The sequence below is a fragment of the Oculina patagonica genome, chromosome 2 (genome assembly GCF_052425735.1).
Source record: "Oculina patagonica isolate OP01 chromosome 2, crgOcupat, whole genome shotgun sequence".
Taxonomy (NCBI): Eukaryota; Metazoa; Cnidaria; class Anthozoa; order Scleractinia; family Oculinidae; genus Oculina; species Oculina patagonica.
Window position 1 is genome coordinate 1,404,777 of NC_135759.1, and position 18,996 is coordinate 1,423,772.

The window sequence follows — 18,996 nt, forward strand, 5'->3', positions numbered from 1 at the left end:
TTTCAACATTTTAAGGAAGATATTACCCTAATTTGCGGATAGAAACCAAGGAATGGCTATAAATATCGATTTTTGGAAGACGGGCGAAAACAACTTGAAAAAGTAAGCCTTACTTTTTCAAGTTGCACTGATCTATCCGAGCCATCCGCAGCCGTTAACAGTTTCAGTGCTCTAATATTGGATTTTTTTAAAATAAAAATGGTCTATTATTTTAAGGTTTCCTGTGACGCAAATATAAATTTTGGCTGTTCAAAAATCTGGTTAAATCCGTGACATGGTCCCGTTAATAATCGGCTCTCTTTTGTCCGCAACGGTACTTAACAAACAATCAGAAACAATGCACTGCACAGCGCTGATGTAAAAAAATCGGTTTAATTATAGCGTGAGACTTAATGAGTTAATCCCAATGGACATGGAAAAAACAGTAGAAAGCGGAAATTAACGCCAGCAACTATTGAAGTAAAAGAAAATATCAAAAAGATGAAAATATAATCCCCTTTGTGTGATCGGTGGTCCTGAAAGGCGATGTTGTTGGCGTCTAACATTACGAGAACAACTGTGAAGTTGATTGCCAGTCGATGGTTGGTCTCTGGTCTTCTAAACGCTTCCATGTCGCGGCGAATTTCATTCAAACTTAATTTTAATTATACAACGCTATGTTTCGCTTTGTTTTCCTTCACAGCACAAAAGAAATCAAACTAATTAAGAACTCTTATGTCCTTTCTTATAGGCATACACAGTGGTAATTTGTAAATTTGCGACTTTTAAGAAATTCGCGCGTCTTTCTCAAAAGTTGCTGGTAGTTTATTTTTGCACAGTAGTTTTAAAAACGCTTTTCTAGATTGTTCACAAGCTTTGCATGGTCTTTTTCCTTCCAGATCTTTGCCTGATGTCATGAATTCCTCGTTGGTGTTAAATAGGTGTCAAATAGACTGCGTCCGTTTATTATGTTAAAGAACGCTGGCTAATTGCGCTTGCCTCATTTCTTGTTTGGTTGCTGGGCCTTTCAAGTCTTTCAATGTGTACTGAACGGACAACGCACGTCTTGAAAGCCTAGTATTTATGGTGTAAAATTTGAAATTTTCTTCAACGAGGAACATGTCACGGAGAACGATTCATGAAGTTTCTGTGGAAGGCGCTCAGCGAAGGAAACCAAGCAATCACGTTGTAAGTATTTTCATTTCATTATTTGAAGAGTAAGCGCTGATTAACTTCTATTAACATATGTTGCCTGTTTTGCTTGCTTTTAAAGGTTTACTCTATCAAGGTCTCCTGGTCGGATGGAACGATCAACATCATCTATCGAAGATACAGCGAAGTTTTACAACTTGAGGTGAAAATTGAAGTAACTTAGTAAAATGTGATGACGAGTATGCCCTCGTTGTCAATGTTAAATTTGTTCATATTTTCCAATGGATATTGATTTTATAACAAGTATTAACCTTGTTGCTTAGAGAGCATGTCTGTTTAGTACCGTCCTTCAATCCTGGTGAACGCGCTTTGGGAGTCTACGCCTTTTACAGCCAACTGTACATCTGTTGGATTACGCGGTTTGTTTTCTGAATGAAGTCGTTAAAATTGATCGAGCTCGCGGTTTAGCAGAAATTTCTTAGCAACACAACTGGTGCTCTCTCACCTATCTGTGCTAAAGAGGTTTGTCGATCTTTACCAGCAACATGACTTAGAGAAGTTGCAAGGCAAAAAGCAGCTGTTCATTAAGACGATATACATAACTCGTGCTGATGAATTATCCGGCGCGTTCTCAGGGGCGGATCCAGGATTTTTCAAAGGGGGGTGGCTGTTTACCAATATTTTTGTTTTCTAAATTGTTTAAGCCCCAATTTGTTTATGGGGGGGGGGGGGGGGTTCAGGCTTTTAGGCAGTTTTTTGAAAATGGGAGCGCAAATTATTTTGGGTCTGAGGACCATATTTCATGGAGCCATAGGCTCCATCCCCCTAGGGGAGTCTGGGGGCATGCTCCCCGCAGAAAATTTTGAAAAGTTGAAGCCTCTTAGACGTGATTTCCGCGATTCTGAGCAGCTTTATACAGCTGTCAATTAAGTTATTAAAACACTGTTTTTCCTTGATAATTTGGCAAAATATTCTTTCCTCAACTTACCTTGAGTTATATTTCGGAGAAAAAGTATAGTTTTCAGTTATGAAATGAACAGTGATTGAAATTTGACAGGCCACGAACTTACAGGAAAGAACAGATATGCGTTGTTTTGCTCACCCACGTGCGTAGAAATTTTTAGCTCTTGGCAAAGTGGCCTTGGGACAACTTTGGCGACTTTGCTTGCTTGTGAAATCGCTTCGATGCGAAAAAACGGTAAGAAAACTCGCTAAAAAAAGACGTAAATAAAGACGAAAATCATTCTAGCAAGGCTAAAACAATTCTTGAAAGCTAAAAGGAATCTATTTTTTCAAAATTATACACACATGTTTTGTTACATTAAGCCAGAAGTTCGAAAAACAGGCTGTCGAAAATCTCCTATTATGGAAAAATGGCCGTCCTTAACTTTGAACGGACGCCTGACTATGAGAGGTGGATGGACATTGTCCTTATTTTCTTATTCTTATTTTCATTTTTCTGGTGGATCAAGGGGGGTGGCTAGCCACCCAATCCACCCCCCCTGGATCCGCCCCTGGTTCTTTTCAACTTTTCAACATTGTATTCATTCATTTATTCATTCAATTGACATAGCTGATAGACTTCACAGAGTACAAAGCAGGGAAACCAAAAAATCGAGTCTAGGAAAGTTTAGAGTAGATTTACATCGTATTATATGGAGATGAAAAAATCTAGCGTGTCAGATTTTATATGTCAAATTAAAATTGTCACATACGAAAAATTGCTCGTGTAAACGACTTGTCACATAAAATGTGGCAAATCGGTTGGCAAATATTGCGTACGTCAGCATATGTGGTTCCCAATCTCCCACTCTTCCACTGGGCATTGTACGCGCGTATCTCTGTGCGTATCTCTGCTGTCCAAGGTCATTAATGGCGCGCTAAACAATTATTGTGTCATCTCAGTACACAATCAAATATATTTGTTACATTAAAATTGTCACATAACAATTGTCAAATAAAAATTGCCCGTGTTAACCCTGCTTGTAAGTTCCTATTCGTACTTTCAGGACGGTACGATTTGGATCAATTGTGGACGTTTTAAAACGTATTTTTATAAAGAGGTATTTTAATAAATAAGTTAAAACAACCTCACAATAATTTAGAAGAAAGTTTATTGCTTTGGATACATTATGTTTGTTTTTGGATCATCCGTTTTTAGTTCTTTTAAAAATTCTTTCCTTATTTTTGACGTCTGTTTTTTCCAATGTCCCAGAGCAATCTCCTGGAAATTTTTCCAAGTAACAAACGACGTAGATTCATTCCTTCACTTCAAGGTAGGTTGGAATGTCTTAACACTTAACCAATCCCAGTGATTTTACAGTCAGTTTATTGTTTTTACACATCAAAAATTAATGTACAGTTTCAGGCACTGAACTGGCTATCTTTATTTTTAACATCTATTTTGTGAAATCGTGCAGAATAGTGACTGACACTCACTTAGCCGATGAGGCTATGGGCCAACTAAAATTAGACGATATTCTGCAAGAGTGAGCAGGATATTTGTTTAATTACTCCACAACAAAAAATTAAATTGTCAACGAGTCGGTTTTTTTACGGCTAGATATTAAATTGTGATTGTGCAATTATAGACAAAATACTCTCTAAACTGCAGATCCCAGCGAATTCGTCTTTCCCTAAATATTTCACTCTGATTTCGGTGACTTTCTTAACTTCATTTTACCATGAAAATCGTATTTTTTTGGGCCAAAATCACAACTACATAAGCCTAGAGCTCTTTGAGTTTTAAGCTGGTAATTTTCCCGAAAACACGGGTGTTGTTTTAAAAATTGGTTCATTTGGCCGCAAGGGGTACGAAACTGGTCGCCGAGAAAAACCGACGAAAAAAATGATATCCTCCGATTTTGTAAACTGGGCTCACTTCAGGCCCAGTTAATATGGCAAACCACATGGAATATCGTGGGATATCTGTCATTCACGGGTGAGAGATATCGAAGGCTTTCTGACCATACGTGGGCGTCGTGATAAACTGTTGAATAATCATTTAATATGTATATGTTGGGTAAATCAAGCCACCGTGTCCCTTAAAAATAAGGCTTTTATCTGGATTCTAAGAATCATATAGTCTGTCGGATGAGTTCACAAAGTTTATACGATATGGATCTTTATTTTCAGGGAGAATTAAACTCGTACCAACAAGTGTGCATACAAAAGTTGACAGAATCCGAGACTTTCTATTGGTAAGTTTCACAGCAATATCAGGTCTTTGTCAACTCTTCGCAATCAACGAGCAACGTGAAAAAATGGGTTTACTTTAAATCAGGATTCCAAAGAAATTTTAAGTTCCGGAGGCCCGGACTTCTTTTTTTTTTTTTAAAAAAAAAAATGCATGCTGGAGACAATAAATTAAAATACCCGTTTTCATGTACAAGATTTACAGTCAGATACCTCTTGCATTAATTACTCTTGTCATTCTTCAGAATTTGATTTCTTTGCCTGATCACATCTCCAAATGCCAGCTGGTGATAAGCTTTTTCACTCCACGACCTGAAGATCTAGAGTCTGTTGAACCAAAGTAAGTAACTCATTATAAGAAGCTAGACGTTAGAGAAATTCCAGAAGTTAATTAGCACGAAGGAATCTCTTGTTTTACCACCATGGTTTTTCCGAAGCCACGGATTCTACAAGAATCCTATCGCGGTGTTGTAAGACTTAGCTACTCATCGCAATAGATTTGTTCGTTTTAGTAAGACCGTAGAGCCATGAATCTTTACGCCAAAAATCCAATACATTTGACGGTACAGCATTTAAGATAAAATAATTTTGTTTTAAATTGTTTTTGTATTCCTTTACTTGTCTTCAAGTGAAGGTCTTCAGTAAAGTGTAGTCATGCATGTGTATCACGTATACACATATTCCAGACGTAACCCTAACTAAACCTGAATTACAGATGGCATCTTGGTCAATTATTACATCTTTGAAGTTTTCTACTTTTAACAAGTTTGACTTGACGGTAGTTTTGTGCCTTGTGAAAATGACTTAGTATATCGCCACAATTAATGCTCTGTTTATGTTTTCCTGACAGGAATCCTGGTCGAAAGAAATCCAAAGCCAATTTAGCTGGAAATATTCTTAGGAAGATTTCTCTAGGACACTCAAAACAAGGTTTGTTTCAGTCAAACCCTTTCTAAATAAATATCATCCAAGAATTGTCTGACAGGTTGCAAGTAGGTAGCTCACATACATTGAATATGGCATTTCAGTTATATACTGTGCTTGTTACTGGAGAGCCGGTAGAGTGAGCCAAGAGATAAATTACGTGTGAACGTGTAAAGGGACATTGCACACTAAAATGTCTTATAGGATGCTTAAAATGTAAGTTATGATGTTTCGGAGCTTGGGACAAAGGGAAAAATATGGGTCCCCGACACGGGGGAAGAGGGGGAGGGAGGGAGGGAGGGAAGGAAGGAAGGAAGCAAGCAAGGAAGGACAAGGAAGAGAATGATGACAAGAATTATTCTAAGGTGTTTGCGTCATTTGCTTCTTTTACAGCAAGTTGCATTGGGGAGCCAGTAGTCCTGGAACAATATGTTGTTCTCAAGAATTATCAGAAACAGCATGGAAACGACATTAGTCTTACCAAAGGATATACAGTGGATGTTATTGAAAAGCACGAGAGTGGTAGGCACATAGCCCTGTTGTCCTTTTAAAGAAATAAGAATTTTTTTTACCTCTGAATCTTCTCTTGCTAAAATACTCCACTTCAGGTTTTTCATAAACAAATGTTGCTAGCGATAGCACCAATATCACGAGAAAATATTAGTGGGCGTACCAAAAAGTGCTTGCGATATTGCGATGAATCGCTTGTCCCTCTTAGCCGGCTGAGCTTGGGCACGAGAAACAAGTGGCTCTGGGGACACATGATTTGATTGGTTAGATTTTTAACGAAGATAATTTATGTCAAATCAACCGTAGTAAAACTCTCTTACAAGAAAGGGATATTAAAACGGTTGATTTGATTTGCTAAATTTAAATTCCTTTGTTAAAGATCTAGCCAAACTAGTCATGTGTCCCAAAAGCCACTTGTTTTTCGTGCCTCAGGCTCAGCCGGCTAAGATGGACAAGCGGCTCTGGCGACGAGAATGAATCTGAATTACACTCGCTTTTAGGTCCGCAGCGCGTACAAAATTTAAGAGTAGTGAAAAGAACACAAAGCACATAAGAGTCTATTCCTTTTTTTTCCTTGATATCAGGTTGGTGGCATGTGGATTGTGAAGGCGATATTGGCTGGGTACCTGCTTCATTTATCGAGCCTATATGTGGTGATAATAATGATGAAGATGGCGACAGCATCGTAACTGAGATTTTTCCTGCTGGAAAAGGTAAGAATGTATGATCTCAACAGTGGACAAGTAAATAACAAACAAATAAACAAACAAACATAAACAAACAAAGCAACTAACCAACCAACCAACCAACCGGTAACCAACGAACGAAAGAACGAAAGAACGAAAGAACGAAAGAACGAAAGAACGAAAGAACGAAAGAACGAAAGAACGAAAGAACGAAAGAACGAAAGAACGAAAGAACGAAAGAACGAAAGAACGAACAAAAGAACGAACGAACGAACGAACGAAAGACGAAGAAAGGAACCAACCAACCAACCTACCAACCTACCAACCTACCAACCAATCAACTAATACTTCCTGGTAGCCTATATGTCCTTAGATCGCGTAGTTGTCCTTAGTCGTCCACATGGAAGATTTTAATGGCCGTGATGCCTTAGTGCACAACCAAGGGGCCAGAAATAACACTTCAAGACCTGTATTTCTGACTTATAGTTGAAGTATAACTTATCTTCTTGTCGTTTCTTCTTAATTATACAGAAGAAATCTACATGACAACACATTCGTACGAGGCAAAGAAGGAGGACGAAATCAGTTTTGATATCGGTGTTAATCTACAAGTGATTGAAAAAACTCTAGATGGATGGTGGAGAGTGATGTAAGTTATTCATATTAAATTCTCTTTTTTACAATGAGAGATTTCAGTAAGAAGAAAAAACCTCCTAATTTCGGTGGTGCAATATGCCAATTTATTATATGGCTACAATAGTACGCGCGCTCTGATTGGCTGCTGAGCGGGCATTATTTTCTTGTAATGACCGGGCATTATGAAAAATTTTATCGGCTCGACGGTTTTTTGAGTTGTGAGTAAAAGCTACTAGCGCAATTGCGAAAACGACAATGAATACCGACAAAATGTAACTATCTTTTCAATAACTGAAAGAAAAATATTGGCATACCGATACTTCTTTAGTACGAGAGACGAAGAGAGCCACAGAGAGCGAGAGCGAGTTTCACCTCGATGTTTTTTAGATATTTTTTAAAATAGCGCTAAAAGGCCATATAATAAATAACTTATTAACCTCGTCCGTTCGGTCATTACAGGGGAATCTCAGACCTCGGCCTTGATGTATTGACCTCGCTATCGCTCGGTCAATACATCAAGGCCTCGGTCTGAGATTCCCCTGTAATGACCTCACTCTCGGTTAATAAGTAGTATACATGGTGGCCAAGGAAAAAGGGATCATGTGAATAAACACCTGCAGGGCTCCTGACACTTGACATGCAGAAATGTTTCCCTTAGGTTCAGGTAACGTCACACAGGTTATCAATACGCAGCTTCAATACGTTTGAATCAAAATTGCAAGCAGCTTGGACGCAAACGTTAGAGGTCATCAAAATTCTGCAATTGTTGTAATTGCAGTTTTGATGGCTGCAGCAATTTATTACTGTCCCAATTAACTACTTTCTCAGATATATGAACAAGGAAGGCTGGGCGCCAGCCGTATACCTAAAGAGGGTCGGTGTTGCAACTGGTAACTCACCAACAAGTTTAAGACGTTTGTCAGCAATGGGTATGCAGTTGAGAGACGAAACAAGAGACTTCGAGGAAGTGCTAAATACAGAAGGCCAACTTGGAGGGGCTTCCCGTAAGTAATACCTGCGTTAAAGCTATCTCTATTGCAACTTCTTACAGTGTTGTGCACGTGACAAAAACTTTGATTAATTTTCGACCTATTTTTGGAAGCTTCTTGATGGGTTCCACTTAATTTTAAACATAACCCTTATCGAGCGGATGCAGAGGTTTTACGGATACCAACGTTAAGTGCCAAAGGGAGTCCATGTATATAAATGGCAATTGAATACCATTTCTCTTTTCAGTTCTTACGCCTGTTTGGAACCTCAGTAGAAGACACAGCGCCAGCGAGGTACGTTTTGCAATAGGGACAATAGTAATGTTAGGTAGCAGTCTCGGCACATGTGTCGTTGTAATTCCTTGTTTATCATTTTCCTCTATTATTAAGTCTCGCAGGACTTTCCTTTTTGCTTTATATTAAAGAGGGATAGGGTAAATAATATTTAAAAGAAGGAATTTGACGCTAACGGTGCTTAAGTGGAAAATTTAAACTTGTCCAACTGTGTTTCAAACAACTATCTCATAAACTGATTAAAACCATCATTTAATAGTTTAAATAATTTAATACCTTTATTACTTTAGATTTACATTATTCAGACGCCCCAACAAGAGTATTTTTCTGACTTGAGCTTAAAAGAAAGGAAGGCTTAATTGTCAATTCTGCTAAAAGAGGTGAATAGTTATAGACGTCATTGACACTCATTACTATTCATGTTAACAGGCTGACGTCTCCCAAGTAAAGACAGAGAACCAGGCGAGCTCCTTAACAAGTCGCAGGTCTACCTGGGGCTCGATGGGTGATCTAAGGGACGCGTTACCAAACCGTGGACTATCTATCTCTGAGCTCGACCTTCGTCTAGCACATCGTAAAGAAGAAGAACGTCTGGCCGCTGATGCTTTGAAACGAAATCGCTCGTTCAGTTTCTCCAACAACATGAAAGAAGTTTTTGGAAAAACGAAGGCAGTAGCAAGTGTGTCATCGGAAGATGTCCAGACATCTGTGGAAGTGTCCTCTTCACCACTGCTAAGATTAAGAGCCTTCTCTAAAAGCCTTGACTCGACTTCTAGTAAGTTAAAACGGAGGTTAAGTGAAAATTCTTTGAACCATAGGGTATTAAGAGCTTCACTGCCAACAATTTGCATCACACGTGCACCGCCAGCTAGTGAAACAAAAAGTTCGTCTCGCTTATCAAGAAAATTACCCTCTACACCAGGAAATGTTGACGCTCGTGGAGAAAATGAATGTTCAAATATTAACGTTAATCATTTGGGAAAAAGGGAAGAAGCTACAGAAGAGACAGAGAAGGAAGGAGCAGAGGAGAAACAAGGTACTGTTTACTAAATAGGGTTCATTTGGTGTCACAGCTGGTAACTCGCCAACAAGTTTGAAACGTTTGCGGGCGATTGGCATGCAGTTAGAGGCCAAAACAAAACATTTTAAGGAGGTGCTTAACACTGTTTCCTAATTTTTTGCGCCAAGAAACGCATAAGGCTTACACATTCGTCCAACAGCGACCTCAATCCACTGCAGCACGCATCTCACCCTAAGATTTCCTCCCTACCGCTTGACCTCACCCTTTCTACTTTCCACCGCGATTTTGTATTTGGCCCCTCTCTCTTCCTTCTTCTTTCTGCTGGCCAAGTTAAAGCTGTGATGCAGTCACTGTTTGGGCACTCTGAGGGCCGGATGTGTCCAACAACAAAGCTGTCTTTGTCACAACCTCTTGCAGTGATGCGTGCCAAGTTGTCGCCATGCGACAAAGTTTAACAAAACGTGTGTGGCTACAGTATAAGGCAGACTGTTATGCAGTTTCAAGTGACCAGCTTCCTTGTCATTGATTAATGATAGGTGAAGAAAAATATCCATTTTTCATAAGACCCAGAAACCTCGAGAATGGTCACGCCTGGCTGGGGTACTTGGATTGTTGTGGGCAACACACTTCACTCTTTAAGCGGTCGGGGGGGACAAGTACCAGTTGATGGCGAATTCCTGTCTCCAAGTCCAGATTGAGCCCACTTTTTTCGTCTTGAAGTTGCTAAGCAACTGATTGTGTCATGATGACGTGACAAGCTTTGGAGCGCTCTCCATCGCTTGCGCAAAAAAGTAAACTTCGTTACCAATGCTTTAAGGACGAATTGCCAAAACGGCCCTTGTTCCCCAGCCAAAGAGCTTCTCTCTATGCAGAAGCGTAAAACAAATCAGACAATTGTTGAGTCCACATAACTGACAATATTCTGACTTGTAGGCTTTTAATGGGGTAGCATTTCTTCTACAGGAAGAGAAATACTCCTGGGTAAGCCATGCTCCAGGAACTGTATTTTTCGCCGACGGCAGTGGGTTTAAAATTAACTTCTCAGTCTCCTTGGCATATAATAAACAATTAAATATGACCTATCTTTTTAGTTTTGACGCCCATTTGGAATACGTGCAGGAGACACAGCACCAGCGAGGTAAGATTTGCATCGATGTTTTTTTTCCTTTTATTCAGATATCATTAACAGAAATAGTCGATACAAGTTTTGGAAACTTGGTAAATGTAGACGTAAACAATTTCATGCAAAGCAACCTGGAGAATATATTGCTCTTTGCACTTGTAAAACTTCTTCTAAGTCTCCAGGTGATATAATACAAGGAAAGGGCGGAGTGAGGCGGCAATAAGCGATGGTTTCAAACAATATATGCATGACCTCAATCCTTTCTAGAAGTAAAAGGGATGGACGTTTAACTGAAGGAGGAATGGCTAAAAGAAAGGAAGAGAAGAAGTTACTTCGTTAATTATCCTCTTTACTTCTTACTTTGACACTTTTACAGGTTGAAGTATCTCTATTGAAGACAAAAACCCAGAACGACCCCTTAATAAGTCGTCGATCTTCCTGGAGTACGCGCAGCATGCGTTCCACAAGAGATCTAAGAGACGCGCTACCAAACCGTGGACTATCTATCTCCGAACTCGACCTTCGACTAGCACATCGTAAAGAAGAAGAAAGTCTGGCCGCTGATGCACTGAAACAAAATTCCTCGTTCAGTTTCTCCGACAACATCAAGGAAGTGTTTCGAAAAAAGAATCCAAAAGAAATTGGGTCATCGGAAAATGTCCAAACTCCTATGAAAGTGTCCTCCTTAGCATTGGCCAGAATAAAGGCTTGTTCTAAAAGTCTTGACTCTTCAAATATGAGTGGAAACTCGTTAAGCCCCAGGAAATCAAGAATTTCACTGCCATCAATTTGCATCACACCGCCAGAACAATCGCCTTGCTTATCAAGGAAACTGGGCTCCACACTAGAAAATGCCGAGGCTCTTGAAGGGAATGAATGCCTGGCTAGTAATGTCAATCAGTTAGGACATATAATACAAGCGAAAGAAGAGACAAAAGAAAAAGAAAACAAGCAATTGCGAGGAGTAGAGGAGAAAGAAAATGAATGTGGCAAAACGAATGGTACAAATAAGTACCAGAAACAAGAAGAACATAAACAACAACAACAAGGTAGGAGCAATGATTTCGATTGCAAAGGAGACACCGTCCAAGAGGGACACAATAAAAAGGAACGAGACATCAGAACTGAAGGGCGTCTAATAGATAAAGTGAAAACAGAGAAAGAGGGGCTTGAAAAGGAAATGTTTGCTGACGAACAACAAGAAAATCCTGAATCAAAAAGTTCTTCAGAAACAGATGCCGACATTTACTTTGCTGTTTCCAACTACGTAGCCAGTGGAGATGGCGAGATGTCTGTGTGCGAAGGAGATGAAGTCGAAGTGGTAAGTAAAGCTCCTAATGGCTGGTGGATGATCCACGCTGACGGTGAATCAGGCTGGGTGCCGTCAAATTTTCTGGTGCCTGGAGGAGGAGACGAAGCTGACCAAGAAAGTCTAGAGTCAGACGCTGATCAAGAAAATGAAAGACTCTCCTTTGATGAAGATGATGGTGACGACGATGAACACGAAGACGACGACGACGATGACGACGACGATGATGACTTTGACATCTTATCTGGAGTGCACTCTCCCAAAACTGAAGGTAAGTTTTTATAAAAACAGTTACGCTTTCTCAGTTAAACTTGTCTAAATAACGTTAACCCTTTCAAACTGTTGACTAAAACCACTTGACCAATGGTTAAAAGGTTTTTATGTATTGAGCAAAGATGTCAATGAATGGCTTAAACTGTTGTCAAAGATACTTTTGATACGCTGGAAAGATTTTGAACTACGATTTGTGACAAATTGCTGTCAAAGGAAAATTCCTGTCAAGCAACTGACTTGTCCCCAGAAGTCGTTTGAGTTCGTTTTGAGTCTAGGAAGACTGGATGAAACTGAACACGGAGGGAATCATGGGAAGGAAAAAAAGAAGCCATCATCCTTTGTGTCTTGCATTGTTCGCATAAGAGTCGACTGGGGACGAGTCAGGTCAAGCAATGTTGCATAAATACTCTCGGTTGTACAAGCCAACAGTTATAAAGAGAAACGTTATCTCTTAATTTAAATGAAGTATTCATTTTGTTTTTAGGACAATCCGTATTGTGGACGCAGCCAGTCCTGAGACCAGGATCACATCAGGATGTAAGCGTTTCAGTTCTAGTTTAATATGTTGTTACTCTAGCTTCAAGGGTACGCTACAAACTAAGTTCCTCCATAGTCGATAAACGCAAGGACAGAGCATAGACGAAATCGTTTTATACTACTAGGGATGACGAGAAATGAACTGAAAATCTCTGACTGGAAACGGCACAGTGTATTGCAAATGATCGGCTTGTTCGAACCTTACAACGGCGGGGGAGGGGGAGAATGTCCCACCGACTAGTTTTCTTCACCAAATTTAGAAAGTGGTTTAACTTCAGGATGTTTTTGAATGAATGAATGACTTTATTAACGTGTCTAAAGTGTTTAGCTGAGGGGAAAAGTCCCCTCTACTAATTGTGGACACCTGACTAAGAAAAAACTTTAAAAAAACTTTAACCTATCATTATACAACTATTAAAAAGATGTCCATTAGTGTCCCTTGGTGACATTTTGATGCAACAACTGCTAAGCTATAGCTACGGTTCTTGACGTTGTTATGCCAGCCTTTTTGGCATGGGTTTTACTTAAATTTCTCATTTTCAAACTTATTTATTAAGCACGATATTTAAAAAAGGTTTTGCGACTCTTGCTTATCTTTTCATAACTTCTATTTACAGCGTTACCACAAGAAGAGATACAAGTACAGCGGAATGAGATCGGTTAGTTCTTGCCATGCGCCCAGCCTAAGCAAGGAGTGCTCATGTGACCTTGGCGTTAAGAACCGTGATGTCACTAAACGATCAAGAGGGACTTCGTCCAAGAGCAGCACGGAGACCAACTCTTCTAACCGTGACAAGGCGCCGAGGTATGAAATAAGTAGAAAAATGGACAGCGAAAAGAAGGCATGTTATAATGATAAGCCAGCTTACAAGACAGGAAAAGGTCATAACACAAGACACTGTTATAATGCCACGAGTTGTTGTAAAGAGGGAGTATGCAGACAATGGTACAAACGTTTTGAGACGATGGATAGTACTTGTCGTTCGTCACAGGCCAGTTATTCCGTCCCCACAGAACGGCACAGGTTGCCGCTAGTAAAACAGAAAAATGCAGTGTCTTATGATTCTGGATTTCTCGAAGACGAGAGAACAAACGCTGGCCAGTGGATGAGACATTCATCGTCGCCGCATGATACCAGCGGAAATCACCACAAAAGGCTTTCGCATGTGATGCCGTCCAGGGGTTACCACTCAAAATTTAACCAGGAATACACTGTTAGAAATTTGCCTAAGTACCGAGGTGACAGAGCACCCTTAAATATGGTTCATGCAGATTACTCATCTGACGATGAGGTGTTTTCCACAACAAAGAATTGCTTTGAAGACAAAGATTCGTCTTGTGATGATTTGACAGGTCACTCATACACGCTGCGACCAAGAAAGAAGAGAAATCGACCAAAATTACCCAAATACTCAATGCAGGAAGATGGTCCCTATGGCAGATACCAATCTGAAGGTCGTGAAACAAAACTGACTTACCAAGCCATTGCTTCATACCAGGCCTCGACGGACGGCACGATCGACTTGTATGAGGGAGATAAAGTGAATGTCATTCGGAAAACTAGGGGAGGATGGTGGTTCGTGCAAATTGATGACGAATTGGGGTGGGCACCGTCTAACTATCTTGAGCCAATCGCCTGCTATGACGAATGAACTTGTACCCATTTTACAAACTTTGAGAGAGTATTCCAGACAGCCTGTACAAACATACATTAGAGGCGAAATAACTACAGTCGAGCGCCGCTATTTCAAAGTCCCAGGGGAAACGACAAAAAATTCGAAATAGCGGGATTTCAAAATAGCCGGGGTAGCAAAAAAATTCGTAAACAATGAAATATTTTTATTGAACTACTGTATGGAAAGGGACACGGTTTAAATAACAAGGAAAATATGTCAGATAAATCAGGAGATGCTGTTGCTACGAAAAATCTTTAATTGTTCTGTTGTTGTTGTTTAAATGCTTTTGTCTAACATAAAAAGTAGCTGACTAGTTTGAAGTCGAATCTCAATTCCCTCCGCAGCAAACAAACTGTTGCACGATGGAATCATCAAGGACCATCAAACAGATCTCACCCAAAAATACAGAAAATTAATCCGATGTCGAATGATCAAAATTGGGCTCGAACATGCGTATTTGAGCCAGAGAAACAGTTCACGACATGCAGTGCTTATTGTTGTTTAACTGAATAACAGTTTCTTGAAATTTCTTAGCGGTAATGGATATACTGCACATAAGTCAAGCATCGTCGAGTCATCAATACGTAATATGAGTTCAAATAAAATACAATACGTTTCTATCTGTGCTCTGACGTATTCTGTTCTTGACAAGTTCGAAAAAACGGGGTTGATGTTAGGTCTAGGGAAAGAAGGATTAGTATGAAATAGCGGAGAGTTTGAAATAGCTAAAATCGAAATAGCTGATAGTAAAAGAAAACATAAGTAAATGAAACGGAATTCGATCTCCTTATTCTTACTAGTTTTCGTGCGTACTTAATTTAGCGAAAATTCAGGAGCTGTATTTCGCGAGTTTTAAATTTTTGCGATTACGAGAAAAGAGTGAACAGAATTGTTTTTAATTTCGCGATTTTGCCATTTCTTTAATGCCCCGAACCCTGATCCATGGGCGCCCGTTACAAAGCAAAGGTATATAACAAGTGCTCGTAAAGTTGTATGTACCAAACATGCTTTTTTAACGTGAGCCCCTGGCTCAGGAGATTTGGCAACCACTCCCTACGTTAACGACTCTAAATAAAGTTACCCGTTTACCTTTTTCTGTACACCAGATCAGGGGAGGATTGTATTTGAAAACAAGAGCTGAAAGATTCACTTACTAAAACAGAAAGTGACAATTTTAATACAGTACAAGAACCAGAAATTAAGCCAATGACTCGCAACATTTAGAACTTATGTATCGTTTTTTAAGCGAATTTATATGGAATATTAATGCCAATTTATGTGTAATATAAATTTAAGTTAATGCCACAACCATGAATGTGAGATCAGAGAAGTAAAAAGAGCACCCCAGTCAAATATACAGATCTGTCACGCAATAGGCTGCAAGACTAACACTCTTGCATTACATTCAAAGGTCAAAGTCGCCTCTGCACCAGTATGTTGTGCAATTTCGGGCTGGCCAATCATATTGCCCCTATTCTATCATGTCAATCAAGACCATGCGGTTTCATCTAGACATCATTAATTTTACTTCAAATTCTCTGAGCTCTAGAATGGTTCTGACAATGATTCCCACCCACCCAATCCTCTTTGGTTTTCTTCTAGCATAGTACTTGTAGACATCTAGGCAATGTTAAAATTCTGCACACAAATACTGCCATGTAGAGGGTTGTCCTTTATTATGATTATGATTATTATTATTTTCACACATTAGCCAGAGCCAATAGACTAAAGCAGAAAGTCTGCTTATATAGACACTATTATAATTGTTACCTTTCGCATGCTACTCAAGTTTCAGTAGAACTAATGGACTTAAGCAGCATGCCTGCTTATAGAGACATTGTGTTTATATTGTTACCATTTTGTATGCTAACTCAGGCTTAGAGCTTATGGACTGAAGCAACATGTCTGCTTATAGAGACATTGGTTTTAAATTGTTACCATTTTGTATGCTAACTCAGGCTTAGAGCTTATGGACTGAAGCAGCATGTCTGCTTATAGAGACATTGGTTTTATATTGTTACCATTTTGTATGCTAACTCAGGCTTAGAGCTTATGGACTGAAGCAGCATGTCTGCTTATAGAGACATTGGTTTTATATTGTTACCATTTTGTATGCTAACTCAGGCTTAAAGCTTATGGACTGAAGCAGCATGTCTGCTTATTAAGATGTTACTATTGTTCACATTTTGTATGCCAACTCAAGCTTACAGCTGTTGGCCTTGAGCAATATCTCTTCTTCTCGAGACATTGATATAACTGTTTCATTAAGTGTCAAGCTGGCACATACTAACTCAACCATTCTGTTATTCGTTTACTGACTTTTATTTATGATCTTCTTCGATAGGTTTAGAACATCTTACCTAAGTGTTGTTTTTTGTTAAAGTAAATAAACCACGGGAAGGGGTGAAGTGCTCCATACAATTCGCCCTTTTGCCCCATAGCCTCACAGGGTCAGCTTTCCCTGTAGAGTGGGCCCCCAGTGTTGCTGTTGTTGGCTGTTGTGTTTGTTCCCAAGGGTCCTGGAGATTAGGACCCCAGTTTCTTGGGAACCAGGGAATGTGGTTGCGTTTGTTCCCAAGGGTCTTAGGACCCCAGTTGCTTGGGAACCAGGGAATGTGGTTGTGTTTCTTCCCAAGGGTCTTAGGACCCCAGTTGCTTGGGAACCAGAAATGTGGTTGTGTTTGTTCCCAAGGGTCTTTGGACCCCAGTTGCTTGGGAACCAGGGAGTGTTGTTGTGTTTGTTCCCAAGGGTCTTAGGACCCCAGTTGCTTGGGAACCAGGGAATGTTGTTGTGTTTGTTCCCAACCTCTCGTTGCCAACCAACTTACCTGTAATACTCTGCATGATTCCTATTGGCAACTCGAGCACTTCACTCCTTACCCCTTTTCTCCCACTGAACTTGTTGTCTTGTTTTCATGTCATGGGTTGGGAGCATTAATAAAGGTATGAAAATATAGGTTATATATTAATCAGCACACAAAAAAGGAAAATCGAACGATCTCCTCATTGTAGAAGCAATTGTAAATCTAAGAATTCTTTCAACTGTTTGTGAAAGCGGTTGATTCGATTTGTTTGTCGTTGTTCACGGTTCTTTGGCGACCTTGTAATAAGCTAAACCATAGTTATAGAGGGAAATGGTTATGAAGCCCGACAAAGGTCTTTGTTATAGGTTTTTGTTCGCTAATTTGGGGTTTAGAGTGCACAAAACCTTACAAAATACAATAGGTGGTTACATGTGTTCGTGCAACTAACCAATAAAAACTTTGCAACTACGAATCTTATGCATTGTGTATGAGCGCAAAACAAAAGATGTGCACTCTCATGGACTTACAACCTAACTCTTGGCCTCTTTGTTTGCTCCTTTGATGTTTGCTGGGCTTCATAACCATTTCCCTCTATTAACAGTGGCTAAACTGATGAAAACTTCCATAAAAAAGAAAACGTTTAAGGAAATTTAGATTTCTTTAAACTGAAAACAACTCCAAAATGCTGATTATGCAAACCGTGCGTCATTCAAACAAAAAGAAAAGAACAACTATTGTTTAGTGACTAACAATTAACAGTTATTAAGCTGGCTTACAATCTGCAGTTTTTTTAATCATACTGCCGATTTAAATAGAGGCTGATTAGAAAAAATAAATATTTCAAAGAACTGGTTACGTCATGAAATTACAATCATAGTGAAAAAAAGTTACGTAATCGCGTCCTACAGAATAAATAATGCTTGAACAAAATATTTCTACGAAAAGAATAGCTGTTAATTAGAGGATATATAAAATATTCCATGACAAATATAAAAAATCTGGGCTTTCCTTGGTGTGAGAAGCTATGAAATTTTTCTTTGTTTTGGACATATTGTTTTCTGCTCTATATTGTTTCGAGGTTCTTTGTTGTTTTGACGGTTCTTTGTTTTACGTTATTGGCGAGTTTCACAGGTTCGTACGGGGGGACCGAGGGTGAGCCACAAATATAAAGGGCAAAATATATGTAAGACAACGTGCTCATAAACAAAAAAAATCAACTTTTGCAGTACTTTTCCTTGACTCCAGCTCAGAAAATCAAATGTATAACGCTGTTTTCACCATCTCTCATACTACACACCAAGTACCATAAAAGTGACGTTCCTGCACAGGAGCCTATCAGGGGCAGGCAGGAGACGCGGGGGCATGGGGCAGGTGCCTTTTGTCAGGGTATAGAAAAGAACAGTGTCAAAACCATATAGCCTGAGAGAAACCCATACTGATTTGCATTGTAACACTGCGAACTGTGAAGCTACAAGGATGCAGTGAAGTAAAGCTATGCATCTAACTGAATTACTTGAAGAAAGCCTTACGAATAGGCAGGAGGAGACTAACGATTAACGCAGGGGAAACAAAAGGTATGAAATAATTTTATCAGCGATCTTACGGTACAGTCGAATTTGCCCTTACGGACATGGCAGGGTCAAAACTTGAACCAAACTGACAAATCATTGCTGGATATAGCTTGGAAATAATACGTCACATACAAATGTATTACGCTTCAAATCAAACACTTCGGAATCGAAGTTAAAAATGACCATTTCCTGTTTTTATTGCACCCTACAGCCTTCACTCTTGGTTGCAAGCACAACTAAACTTCACATTTCATAGATAAATTAAATACAAATAAATGTTTATGTAAATATTCTGTTATTAATGAAACAAAAGTATT

The 18,996-nt window shown here is 39.4% G+C and overlaps 2 protein-coding genes across 2 annotated transcripts; both read left to right on the plus strand.

Annotated features, from left to right (window-relative positions):
* The first annotated feature begins 1,098 nt into the window (after positions 1–1,098).
* LOC144640514 (uncharacterized) lies at positions 1,099–11,226 on the plus strand. Its single transcript, XM_078499625.1, has 15 exons — positions 1,099–1,167; positions 1,253–1,333; positions 3,347–3,407; positions 4,267–4,331; positions 4,572–4,666; positions 5,177–5,256; positions 5,644–5,772; positions 6,345–6,473; positions 6,978–7,095; positions 7,911–8,086; positions 8,319–8,365; positions 8,795–9,401; positions 10,478–10,524; positions 10,886–11,154; positions 11,199–11,226. The coding sequence occupies exons 1-15, from the start codon at positions 1,099–1,101 to the stop codon at positions 11,224–11,226; spliced, it is 2,001 nt and encodes a 666-aa protein (XP_078355751.1).
* On the plus strand, positions 11,208–14,870 carry LOC144641689 (uncharacterized). Its single transcript, XM_078500722.1, has 3 exons — positions 11,208–12,089; positions 12,576–12,628; positions 13,246–14,870. The coding sequence occupies exons 1-3, from the start codon at positions 11,246–11,248 to the stop codon at positions 14,278–14,280; spliced, it is 1,932 nt and encodes a 643-aa protein (XP_078356848.1). The 5' UTR covers positions 11,208–11,245; the 3' UTR covers positions 14,281–14,870.
* Positions 14,871–18,996: the final 4,126 nt, after the last annotated feature.